General features: G+C 44.0%; 1 protein-coding gene across 2 annotated transcripts in view; it reads right to left on the minus strand.

The window, feature by feature from the left end:
• Nucleotides 1-13,979, minus strand: part of LOC108787423 (septin-2A) — an 86,930-nt gene that overhangs the window by 42,249 nt on the left and 30,702 nt on the right. For both annotated transcript variants that reach the window (XM_018556978.1, XM_018556977.1), the window contains exons 6-7: nucleotides 10,157-10,291; nucleotides 7,435-7,552 (exon numbers count right to left, since the gene is read on the minus strand). In XM_018556978.1, the coding sequence (XP_018412480.1) occupies nucleotides 7,435-7,552; nucleotides 10,157-10,291 (253 nt within the window). The remainder of the gene's footprint in view (nucleotides 1-7,434; nucleotides 7,553-10,156; nucleotides 10,292-13,979) is intronic.

Below are 13,979 nucleotides of genomic sequence, written 5' to 3' on the forward strand. Positions count from 1 at the left end.
GCGGGTCTTTTCTGCCCGTGCGTGCCCGCTAGGGGGCGCGCGCGAGCAGAAAAAAATTGCCGTCTGGAGACGGCAACCCGCAGATGCTGCAGTGCCGTCCGTCCGTTTTTTTACTACGGGCAGACGGCAAGAGGTTAAAGTGGCAATAAAATCTCAATTTATTTTACATACATCTTCTGCTGGCAAGCAGTAGATGTATGCAAAATAAAAAGTTACCACAAAAATTTACCTTAGTCTCCACCACTCGCTCCTGGCTGTAAAATCCAGCTTCTCAAATGGCTGCGCAGGATGTGTGCGGACGCATGTGCAGTGGAGATCACCAGCGGGGAGAGGAGGAGAGCTACTGTGCAAGTGAATGCACGCAGCCGTGAGCGTGCACATCGGACAGCCTCCGTGGGACAGAAGGAGACGGCAGTCTGCGCTGGATTAGTGACTGTAGAATGTGCTCTGAATTGGGGGTGCTTTAAATTACTGATGAACAACTGAATCTTAAATAAGTGTTGGGTTTATTTACAAAAAGGGATATACATACATTCTAATTACAAACAGGGAATTGGAGGGGGTATCCGGAGGGATAGGAATTGAGGTTAAAGGAGAACTATGGGGTCAGTGTTTTTCCCCATAGTTCTCCTTAGGGTAACGGGAGGACACAAACTAGCGTCCTCCCATCACCCTAAGCTCAGTATACCGCAAGCTACAGCTCGCGGTATACTGAGACGCCGCAGCCGGAGCGGATCCCGGCGTAGATGACGGGATCTGCCCAGCTGCGTGAGTGACAGCTGGCTCTGCCTATCTAGAGGCAGAGCCAGCTGTACCCGCCCCCTCCCCTGTCCGCTCCGCCAGTCAGCGCTGGCAGATCGGAGCGGAGAGAGGCGAATCCAGCCCCTCCCCCTGTCACGGCAGAGAGCCGTGACAGGATCGAGAGGTGAGCGAGCCTGGCATGTGTTCTACTGAGCCGACCTGTGGCAGTCTCATTGTCACAGGTCGGCTAGAACTATGAGGTGAGTGGAAATCACTCATCTCATAGTTCTCCTTTAAGGATACTACAGCTAGCTACACCATTCTCTCACACTCAGTCACACATGCCATGGGTTTTTCTCCATTTCAGAAAACTCCTCTCCAGCAGACCTCAGCGAATCACATTCTTGATTGTAGAGTCCAGAAAAACTTGTCTTGTCCAAGAGGTCACCAAGGTCACCATTGTTCCTACTTGCGAGCTAGGTTAGCACAGATGATCACACAGGAAGCTACGTGCGGATTCAGTTCAGGAAATCAAGGAACCTTTGCATCAAAGCTGTATCATAGATGTCAATTTTATCGGTTCCAACAGTGACCGGGCACCAGCGCTGGAGGGACTGCTGAAAACGACTGGAAGGACGTAAGTACTTAAAGCAGCATTGGGGGGGGAGGGAGGGGGGTTACTTTAATGTCACCTTAAAGCACACATTTACTGTCATGTACAGGGTGGGTATGCTGTGGCCAGTAAACTTTGTTCTTTCTTTTTCACTAGAAGCAGTTGCAGGTGGACTCAAAGGAGACTGGGAACAAGTTTGGGGCATCAAATCTAAGGCTTTGCTGCGGATGGCTCCCAGGTTGCCGCCCACAGATACACCCAGACTGGCAAAAGCAGACAGAAACAAGTCAAGGTACAGAATTGTGAGGCAAGATGGAGGCCAGATAAGCAAAAGTGTGGAGCTTGCAGCAAACGCTGAGCATCGAAAAACAGACAGGTGGTAAACAACTATCGGGTCACAGGAACAGGAGCAGAATTTCAGAGAGGTTATGCTCAAACAATTCCCAATTACAACTTTGAATATCTTTCCTGGGCATGACATCCGAGGATGCGTCCAGTAGCAATTCTCAATAAGAACCAGCAGGGGAGTGTTAGAACACCTCCAGAGCACTTCCAGGGAGGAAGAAATCAGTTTCACAGTTAAAGAGGAACAGAAAATTAAGAACAGGCCCCAGTTGAGAAACAGCAAACTGATTTTGCAGAGACTCAGCTGTGACTGAAACAGCAATGAACAGCAGCACAGGACAGTTCTAAAGTCAGGACAGTCGTATACTTTACAAAGGACGGTGTCCTTTGTGTATTTCTTCCAGCATGAAACAACTCCTTGACTTTGCCTTTGTGCAGGAGTTTTCCCAGAGTTTCCTGTAATAAAGACCAGTCACTGCTGCTCTCTCTCCCTATGCAGGGTGACTGGTCTTGTGTCCACCCCCCTGTAGTTTGATGCAAGCAGCCTGTAGAGGGTAGTCCCTTCCACAAATTATGCCCTGCAGGGTGATGATTAGGGATGCACCAATACCGATGCTAGCATCGGTGCCGATGCCGAGTATTTGGCCGAGTACTCGTACTCGGCCAAATCCTCTGATGACTGGCCCGATACTTGAGCTTCCGTAATCAGGAAGCCAGGCAGCGAGTCATTACACGCTGCCCGGCTTCCTGATTGGCCTTCGTCACTTGGGACAAGAGAGCATGGAGCCGGCTTCCCGGCCAATCAGGAAGCCAGGCAGCGTGTCAATAAACGCCCCCAAGCTTTCTGATTGGCCAGAAAGCTGGCTTCATTGTCCCTCGTCACCTGGTGACGAGGTAGCAAGGAGACGGCATCCCGGCCAATCAGGAAGCCGGGCAACACGTCATTACATGGCGCCTGGCTTCCCGATTGGCCAGAAAGCCGGCTCCATGCTTTCTCGTCACCTGGTGATGAGGGAGCATAGAGACGGCTTCCCTGCTAATCGAGAAGCCTCGTGGCGAGTCATTACACACCACCTGGATTCCTTAATGGGATTTCCGGTATTGGTACTGGCGAGTACCGAAAAAAATATCGGTACTCGCACTCAATACCAAAAAGACGGTATCGGTGCATCCCTAGTGATGATGTCACAGTTACAAGGTAATATCTGGGTTTGGAAGGGCATTTCATGCACACTTAACCTATTGAGGAATATATTCAAATAAAAGTGTTTGGAGTTTAGCTTTAGAAAAAAAAATTACTGCCAAAACCATACTACACTTCGTGTTAATTTCGTTGACAAAATATTTTCAGTTTTTTTTCCCCCGACATTTGGCTGTTTGTCAGAAAAAACGGAAAAAAAACGAAAACAAAAAGAAAACGAAATACTAGAGCAGTTACCGGAACGAAAACGAAATGACAACTTCCGGTTCTCTGAGCTCTTCCTCTTCCTGGCAGTAGGCAGACGTGCACAATTCAGCATACTGATCTACCCAGCGGGACACCAGCTAACAGCACAACATCAGAAAAACTGAACATTTTCAGAATAAAATAGGTCCCATGGGATGAAGAAACATCATGTAAAATCAGATAACTGAGTCCTGTAAATACTGGGACACTTTTGGTTGCCTAGTACTGCTTTTTTTCCACTGGATCAGGGAACAGTTTTAGGTCTGTGATGGCAAGCAGATCTGCATTGACTGACTGAGAAGAGGGAACTTACCAAAAACAGTTTAGAAAACATTTGCTTTGAAAACCATAACCACGTGAACACAACCAGCAGCATTTGCTTGTGCCACTCTCCTTCCCCCAACCAAACCTTGACTTGACATGACAGCTCAGCCGAACCGAGGATGTCTCTGGAAGCCAAGAAGAGTCGGAGGGCACTTGGATTGTGTCTGTGCTATTTTTTGTTATGCTGCACGTCAATAAATAGACGTTTGCTTGCCAATTTGGAGTGCCGGTGTCTCTGTTTCTGCTCACGATTGTTACGGCTGCCACCCGTTGACCACCGAAGCACCCACTTCTTCAAAGGATTTTTTGCGGTCAGGAGTGCGATGGGACCATGGACTTTCGGTGGAGTTGGCCGCACTCTTATGTCAACGGGCAAATCCTAGGCTTTTCACACCGATAACGTCCCCAGCACTGTATAACCTGGTGTCCATGCTCAACCCGCATATTAGATCATGCTCACAGCAGGGCTTACAACAGAATGAGGAGTACATCTATTGCATAACGGGGTAGAGAATCATTTTCTTTTCTATTTTTGAACAGCTCTGCTACGACATGGTTAGAACTGGCCATACACCAATCCAAATCATATCAGTTCATTTACAGGCATATCAACTCCATATTCATACTAAGCCTGAACAGAGTTAACAATATGTGGTCCTTTTAGATATAAAAATTGCTTTGTAGACGTCTGAAGTTCCCCTTTGTGAAATAACTGTTTGGGTGATAAATTCTTGAAAGGAGGATTTAAAACAGTTTACAAAAAAAAAGAAATCACAAAAAGTTGCTGACGTATTTTAGAACTTGCTGTCATCATGTTCAGAACATTTTATATTACAAAGATGCCAACCACCGCTCTTTAACACTTTAACAAGAATAAGAGCAACACTTCAAGGTTGAACACTCTGTACAGAGTTCATCAATTTTATGAACATGAACGTTTAATAAAATTCTAGTAACACATGATGTTCTGTATCCTAAACTCCCCAATTTTCAATATGAACATCAAAAAGTACAATCTGGACTCAGACAGCCATGCTCTACTGTCATCAAAGAGGGTCTGTAACATTCTGATGGTATTGGGCAGGCAGGGGATGCCTGTTGGTAAATTAGCAATGCAGGATTACAATGTTGAGCTTAACTGAGTAAATCAGCTGAGAGATGCCTCCTAAATACCTCTTATTTAACTGCTTGGCTCCCAGCTACTAGCACAGTAAGATTAAGTGAAAAGACAGCATGCTAAGTGAATCACTGTATAATCTGGTTCTACAACTAAAGACCAAATACTACTTACAATATTTTCTGGAAACCAAGTCGGATTACCAGCACACCAAAACAACTAACATATATGGTGGGAAGCTTCTACTAAGGAAGGCACATACTTGCAGAGTTTGACTACACACATTCTGTGCACTGTGTCACAATATCTAAAGGGACACTGTCGCCTGTTAGACATTTTCTCACACCTGCAAAGATGAAATACTTACCATTCCATCGCTGACAAAATGCAGCTCTATTCAACAGCTGATGGCATCAGTCTGACATTAGTATAAAATGCTTCTGACATCATTCAGAAGTCATTGACAGGTTGCATGTTATTTTGCAGCTGACCTTGTGACCTGCTTTGAGCAAACAAAAGCTCTTACTATACAGCTCTGCCCAGCACTGCGTTTTGTGCTGGCACCTCATTTATTTCTATGGCTGGGGCCAAAAACTTCTGGATGGCTTGGGCTACCACCAGGGCACATGAATGAATGGAGAGAGATGCAAAAGGCACCAGATGCGGGCAGGGCTGCACAGTGAAGATCTCTGGAACATGGCTGAAGGTAAGCACTTAGGTGTGTGGCTTTTGCTGCGGGAAGGGGGGCTTTAATGAGCCATGTGTAAAAGGGTCAGGCGAAACACTAGTAGCTGACTAAGGCTAGGTAAAACACTGGAGAGTGGTGGGATACTGTCAGCACATCTGACTGTAGCTACGCAGGGCTAAAAGTATTTGAATATGTGACTTACACTGGGCAGGGGGGGTAGAACCTTCTAGTTGACAAATTCACTAAATATTTATTTTTGTAAACCGATGCTTTTATAGCTGTTTTTATGCTACATATAGAATCTTTGGCTTACAAATTAATATTTATTACAGGACAAAGGATTCCCAGAGCACAAAGTTGTCTAAAAAGCAGTTATCTCCTTTCTGGCAGGAAACCTCTGTCAGAGAGGAGGGAGAAGAAGCCCAAGATCCTGACTCATTTATGTAGGGGTACATTTTCAGCTAAAGATATTGAGCGCTGACTGAATGAAACATGCATTTTACAACAAAGGGGCCAAGGAGATGCTGGAGCCTAAACCTCCACCTAATGGCTTAATAGAGGAATTCTTATTCACCTTCCTAAAAAATATTTTAAAAAATGTTTTTATTTAGTAATCACTATAATGGGTGAAGCAATGAGAGATGTACAAAATTGCTACACAGAACAAAGACAGCTCTTCCTCCTTGTACCTTGGTTGATGTTTTACTATCCCAGGGAAAGTTTTGATTGGCCACTAAGTCATTAGACTATAGCACAGAATCTGTGGCAACCATGTCTGCAATAACCTAAGCTAATATATCATGACGCATATATAGGTTATAATAACGGCCAAGGAGCGCTAACGTTTAATTTCCAAGGAAGACAAGGGGAGAATTGCCTTTGTTCTGTACAAAGTCTGTGCTTGCCAAACACAAAGTCACACGCAGCCCTGTGTCTGGCGCACACAATATTGTGATAAAGATTTTATGGTTTCCTTTTAGACCTAGAAAGAAAGGGGTAGGGGAAGCTGGGTTTAAGGGACTTCCTGTACCAAAAAATTCCCAAACCTAAAACACCCAGGTAGTGATTCTCATCAGCAGCTTATTTTCAGGCAAAACAAGGAAAATATTCAATTTTATAGACATGTGGTAGTCATTTGGTATGTGTCAAAATGAATCAACCCCAGATACACCTCAACAATCTCATCTAAAAAAATAAATAAAATACATGAATATGCTTAAACCCTTCATGACAGAGGCCTTTTTTTCATTTTTTGTTTACATGATGTAGTCCACATTTTAGGCCCAAAAATTACTTAAAACTCCCAAACATTATATATTTTCTGAAAGCCAAGACTCTATGGAATAAAATGGTGGCAGTTGCAAATTTTTATGTTGCATGATATTAGCGCAACTCCTTATCAAACCCCAAAATGTTGTGAAAAATGCACTTAAATGCCCCAAAAAACAATAAAATACCCATTTAAAAAATATATAAATATAAAAGATGAGGTTACAACGAGTAAATAGATACCCAACAAGCACAGGTTAATAATTGTGTGTGTCCGTGAAACTGCAACAAAATTCAGTACCCCAAAAAGTCCATAGACGACGCTTTAAAAGCCCCCACAGGTAATCAGCTTAGACATGCGCATAAATATTGGCCCTAGAACTATTGCCCTCACTCCGTCATGAGCAGCGATACCAAACACGTGTAGCGCGATCGTCGTTCTCATACGTAGACGCACCCGACACGTTTTATTATTTTTACATTTATTTAATATTAATTTTAAAAACTGTTATTTATTTTTTTTACTTTATTTTTATTGCCATCACATGATAGCAGATTGGTGGTGACAGGTCCTCTTCAAGGTGATGTTGGGGGTCCAAAAGACCCCCAGTGCCACCTTTCCACTTGAAATAAGCAATTGAAGTACAGATCGCACTTTAATAGATTATTGCTGGGCTTAAGGAGCCCAGCACTGACAGCTATGGGACCGAAAGTGATGCAATTTGCATCGCTCCTAGTCCCATAGTACGGGGAGGAGATCGGGTAACAGAGGTTCGCCAATCTCCTCCCCAGCTCCCCCCCTACACTGTATGTCACTGGTCATGAAGGGGTTAATAAAATGTCTTATGATTACTTGATCCTTGTGATTTTCATCACAAAGTGGTACTTACTCTCCTCTTAAGCCTCTCTCTCTCCTTCAAAGTCAGGGTGTCTGCTTTAGCAATAACAGGCACTATGTTCACCTTTCCATGAAGAGCTTTCATGAACTCCACATCCAACGGCTTCAGTCTGGGGGGGGGGGAAAAAATTATTAGACTAGAATGAGTAATATGGCCGTGTCCAGAATGCAGAAAATCACCTCTGCAAAAATCAACATTGTATACGCAATAATGCATCATGAGTAACTGCTACAAGTAGTTACTGAATGCTCCATAGTTTATACCGCAAACAAGTCAACAATGACAGCACCCAATATTCCTTTTTTCACAGGATTCATTTAATATAATAAAATACTAGGGATGCACCGATATATCGGCAGCAAATGGCACTTTTGGCTAAATGCCGAAAGTGCAATTTTCCTGCCGATACACCGGCACATCCCTGCTTTCTTTCCTCCTCGCAATGGCGCTGCTCTGTGTCCCAGCGGGGAGGAGAGAAAGTGCGACAGCCTGCCGAGCGCTGCGGAAGGAGAACGCTGTGAGCGGCTGGCATCTCTCCTCCCACACCGCTCAGCCTCCTATCACAGTCGGGCAGAGCGGTGTGGGGGCGGAGACAGCCAAACGCTGTCACAGGCGGCTGAGCTCTCCTCCAGCGCCGCCCAGCCTCCTGTGACAGCTGCCAGAAAGGAGAGCCAATGCAAACACTCAGCGGTTTGTAAATAATTGAGGACAGAGTATGTGTACTATATCCTCAATTATGAATGAATGGGAAGTGATCTACATCCCCTCCTGTTCATGATTGTGGTTATAGTAAACACACTATATTCTCAAGTTATGAATGAACAGGAACACTCATAGAGGTATTCAGTTCATTGATAACAGGGGCTGCAGAAAAAGAGATTGAGAACACAAAGTCCTCTATCTCTTTTTCTATTTATAAAAGGGAAATATCAGGGGTCTGTTTAGACCCCTAATATTTCCCTGAAACATTTTCGGTTTCGGCCAGACAATTTTTTTTATTTCGGTTTAGTTTTTGAAAATTCCATTTCGGTGCACCTCTAATAAATACTGCAACATTAAAAAAAATATATTCAACAAGACAAACACAAAATCCCAAGGTACCAAAAAAGATGTTCCAGGAAGATATGTGTCAGTTTTAAAGCAATTTGCAGGATTACCAGGTAAAAATATAGGGGGAAAAAAACTTACTGCAGCCATCACATCTAAGGACTGGTAAGATGCGATATATTAAAAGCCCATCTCGGGAAAAACAAAAACCCTCCCCTTGAAGTGGGGCTGCCCCCATGCTGCAAGGGTTAACTGCTCATTTATGTCTAAGGCCCCATTCACACTGAGCGATTGCAAATCGCACGTTTGTCGCGCAAATGCTTGCATTAAAAGACTAGAATCGCGGCAAAATCCGCTCCAAAAAGGGTCCTGCTGTAGCGACGCACGACCCGCGACAGCGACAGACAGAGCCCCATTGAGATGTATTGGAGAGCAATATCGCGCGGATTACCGTGCGATAAATTGCTCAGTGTGAACGGGGCCTAAGGGATTCTTAAATGCAGATTTACTTACATGATCCCGGCTCCCCCAGTGGTCAGAACGTACCTCTTCCCACGCCACACAGGCTCGTGGATTGTCCCCTGGCATCCTCATGTCTAATGCAGGTCATCGGGTGTCCAAACGCCAGAGTGGAGGGGCTGTGAGCGCTGCTTTGAAGCCAGTGGGAACTGGGATCAGGGACATAAAACTTCTTTACCCTGGTCCCCTAGGCATAACCAAGCAGTTAACCCTTGCAGTGCAAGAGTACCCCCACTGCAAGAGGAGGTTTTTGGTTTTTTTTGCCCGAAGATGGGCTTTCCATTTTGTGTCACACGTCGGCTCTATTTTCATTTTATGTGTCACACGTTGGCTCTATTGATAGAGAACTGAGCGATCACATACAGCCAATCGCTCGGTTCCCGATTATCTCCCTGCAGAGAACAGTGATAGTCAGTCACTGCTCCCCACAGGAATTCCCCCTAGACTCTATTTATTCCTCCAGCGCTGACTGGAGGGATGGATGGGGGAGGGGGCAGGCAGAGCCAGCGGTCAATCAGGTAGTGGGGTTGATCCCGACAATACTGTCAGGCTGAAACACACAGCTCTGCACTGTCAGCATATAGCGGGCAAAAGGCTGCTATATGGTGAGTTTTGGGTCACAGGAGGACATAAGTATATGTCCTACTGTCAGACTAAAGAGAAGTATGGCAAAAAAAAAGAAGGTTGGGCCATAGTTCTTTTTTAATTTCAGTTTTTTTAAATCTACAGTTTCCAATAAAATAACACCTGCTCATCGAGCCTTGAGAGTCCTTGTTCAAGCACTTGCTGGGAAATAGCGTTCTGTTCCCCAATTGCCCTTCTGCATTGTCTCCCCGTCACATATATTTCTAGTGCCGACTGTATGGGGTAATGCCGACACTCCATGCACAGGCATTTTGGACAGTGTCATTATCAGGCAGCCTGAGCAATGATGTGCACACACTGCAGGAGCACATGCATGTAGACAGGAATGATTTTGTGCCTCATATAATCGGAACTTCCACTCTAAATAACATAATAAACATGATGTGCACACACTGCAAGAGCACATGCATGTAGGCAGGAATGATTTTGTGCCTCATATAATCGGAAATTCCAGTCTGAATAACATAATAAACATTAAAAGAGCTCCAAGATATCAGCTTACCCGTGTCCAAAAGGTGAGATGAAATAGAAGCAGCAGTGAACACGATTATCAATGATGTGCCGTCTGTTCAGACCACTCTCATCATGCAGGTAGCGCTCAAACTGGTTATCTATATATTGAATGATTGTTTTGAAACTGGGAACAAGAAAAAAACAAAACATTGATTTAATTGTTTTTAAAGAGTTTATAAGTAAATGGCATTACTTATTTTTATCAATTCATCACCAGTGTAAAGACTACACAAAACATTAAAAAAAAAAAAGATTATACAGTTGTGGACAAATTTGTTGGTACCCTTACAGCTGTAGTTTTCAACTGTCCTTCCAGCGCTGGTGATGGTCTCCAATATAGCGCTGACTCCTCTGTGCTAGCTGGCACTTCCTGTCCCACGGTGTCTGCATGCGGGTGCACGCTGCTCCATAGACTTACCTTGCGTCTCTCCTCGTCTCCCAGCCGAAGATCTGAACTGGGCATGCGCCCGCCCCAAGATCCTTTGCGGCCACCTGAGACTCTTCAGATGTTCGGATGGGAGCGCGCGGCGGAGACACAGGTAAGTTTTAACCTGTTTGAAAATGTTTTGTTTTTGCATATATCTACTGCTTGCTAACACTTTAAAGGCAATTGTCTCATGTATACCTGCATGTTTTTGGTATGTCTGAGTAAAACAAAGAATGTGTGAAAAGAGATCATTTATTGCTATATTTTAAAATGGCCTGGACAGATCTGTTGGTACTAGGGATGCACCGATACTTTTCAAATACCAGTGCCGATACTTGCCATTTTCATGAGAAGTACCAGGGTTGCAGCTGGGACCGGGCTCTGGCGCAGCACCACTGTCCTGAAATCATTAGTCTGTATTGTTTTAGAAAACCTGTCACATGGCAAAAAACAAAAATGTATCAGTACTTGTATCTGTGAGTACTTGGACAAGTATCGGTACTTGTACTTGGAAAAATGGTATCGGTGCATCCCTTATATATATTTATAAAAACAAAATCATACATTAAAACAGAGATGTACAAATCCCCGGAGCTCCGTGTGCTCCTTACAAATGACAGCTGCCTCCTAACTTTCAAATTTTTTCTAGTCTTGGAGCTGGAAAAGTATCTGTACTTGTACTGAGTATGGTACTTGGTATCGGTGCATCCCTAGTTGGTACCCCAAGAAAATATAAAAATAGCTAAGATAATAGAATTTCTGTAATATCACATAGGTCTTCAATTTTGTAATCGGTCAGTCTATTTAATTGAAGAAATCTAGTCACTCTGCTGTTTGGTATCATCGTGTGCACCATACTGAACATGAACCAAAGAAAGCAAAGGAGAGAGTTGTTTTACGAGACTGGAAAGAAAATTATAAGCCAATCCTCTGCTCCCTGCTCCTCCCTTTTGCAAGCTAGTAGATGTTCAGCTGCTGCAGGCTGCTATGTCCCTCGTGATTCTATTGACAGGAAGTTCAGGGACGTAGAACTGAGAGAGATGTAGCTAAGCTGTTTGGAAACAGAACTGTAAGTGTTTGGGCAAAAAGGTTAAAAAAAATACTTTAAAAAAAGGGCTACATCATTTTAATCCAAACTATTTTATTTTGTTATACATTTTAAAATATCGTGTTGAATCAAAAGCAGTCTATTTTTTTTGTTAAATACAGAACAAACATTGATGGATGCCAATTACTTTGGTCATTTCAAGTTATTTCAGAGTAAATTGTGGGTTCTTTTTCAATGGAGGGGTGCCAACAAGTTTTATTTCTTGTCTTCTTTTAAATGGCAAATGATTCTGAGTTGTACAATATTGTTTTCTGTAGATATGAATTCTTATTTACTATAGGACCACATCTGCTACAGTAGGAGGCATTTCTTGTTGTATTGCTTGCCCTGTACGCCCATGCACTCACTACATTTTTATCTGGGGGGGGGGAAATAAAGCCAAATAGATTTGCAGTCCTATTTATTAGACATTGCCTGCGGTGTCAGCCGTGTGTATTAGAATGCAATAAAAGAGCTAAAACGTGTAAGGAAAAGTTCAGAGCAGAATGAGGCTCACAGCCAGCTGCGTTAACAGATGCTCATCCTTCTCTACCAACAATATCAGAAACATCAAACCTCAGGAAATGAGACAGCTCAATATGGTAGGACTTCCTGGAGAAAATACATATATCGCGGAGTAAACACAGGGCCCTGGTTAGAGCACACAAAGCCATAATAATAAAAATATGTAACCTACACTAGAAACTTGATATGTTCGTTCCTTGGTGTCCTTGCATTCTATAAACGGTCTATAGAACATGACGACTCAAGAAACTTAAGGTGCCCATACACCTTACGACCATCGCAAGACTTTTGTCTTGCGATGGTCGTAAGCTTAGTAAAAGCTCGTACGATCTGCCCATCTTGGACAGGCAGATCGTACTTGCAATCATCGAAAGCCCGCCCCGCTGTGGGGCGGGCTTTCGATGACCGCAATGCAGAACGGGCAGTGTGCGCGTGCGCACACCGGCCCATTCCGCAGCTGTCGAACGAGCAGGCTAAAAACCCGCCGACAATCGTACGATTCTCGGAGGGTTTTCGAGCATGCTGGTTCGACAAAAGACGTGCGACCGTACAGTAGAAACGGTCGCACGTCTTCGTTCACACTGCTGGATTCTCGTACGATCGCGGGATTTCGAGAATCGAGCAGTGTATGGGCACCTTTAGACTGCTGCAGAGGAGGGGGAGAGAGACTGGAAGGACCGGTCTAAGTGGAAACTGGATCAGAGGTTCAGGTGTGTATAACTTTTAATGTAATCCCTAAACACAAACAAGCAGTTAACCCTTGCAGTGCGGGGGTAGCCCCGCTGCAAAGGTTAATAAAAATGTTGCCTAAAGTTCTTCTTTAAAAGGAGAAATATGGGATGAGGTGAACTACACTCATCCAAATAGTTAGAGCCGACGTGCGACACTGAAGCTGTGATCACCGCTGATCACAAACAGTTCACGATCTTCTCCCGGCAGAGAGCAGTGACCGTCAGTCACCGCTCCGCGCAGGGATTCCCCCCTACCCTCTCCGTTCCTCCAGCGCTGACTGGACAGAGGGTGGGCACAGCTGGCTCTGACTCTACAGAGGTGAAGCCGGCTGTCAATCAGGTGTGGGGGTGGATCCCAACAATATTGTCTGGATCTTTCCTGGCTGCAGCGCAGCTCTGTACTGTCAGCATATAGCAAGCAAAAGCCTGTTGTATGCTGAGTTTTGGCTCACAGGAGGAAATTACTAAAATGTCCACCTGTGACTCTAAAGAGAACTATGGGCAAAAAAAAGTTTTGCCCATAGTTCTCTTTTAAGCAATGTCATAATTGTGAGGGGCTTTGATCTGTAACTAGTAAACTAGCTGAATTCCTGTTCAAAATAACGATGCAACAATCCTTCACCTTAAATGGCAATTTTTTTTCAAATATCTTTCATTCCAGCATTAGCAAGGATAAATGTAGTGTAAAGTTAAGCCATCCATTCCATTATGACATGCCAGCATTCTATGAGCTAATGAGGTTTATTTTAAGCGCTCATGAATAGTTATGCTATTTCAAAACTGTGTTTTTTTCAGTTTCCTGGGGCATTCTGTCGTATCACAGGATATGCCCTCAGAAACCAGGTGCTTCCCACTGCATGACACAATAGCTCAGAATGTCAGTGAACCACATAACCAACAAAACACCTAACAGGAAGTGACCTCAGAGGCAGGAAATGATCTCACATCTCATGTTATCTTGTACTTCTGTTAAATGTATTTCTTTTTTTGTTACATAAACCACATTAGGAATGACATCTCTTTAAAGTTCTCATTTATTTCA

Source organism: Nanorana parkeri, unplaced genomic scaffold (assembly GCF_000935625.1).
Source record: "Nanorana parkeri isolate BGI_ZX_2015 unplaced genomic scaffold, ASM93562v1 scaffold260, whole genome shotgun sequence".
Lineage (NCBI taxonomy): Eukaryota > Metazoa > Chordata > Amphibia > Anura > Dicroglossidae > Nanorana > Nanorana parkeri.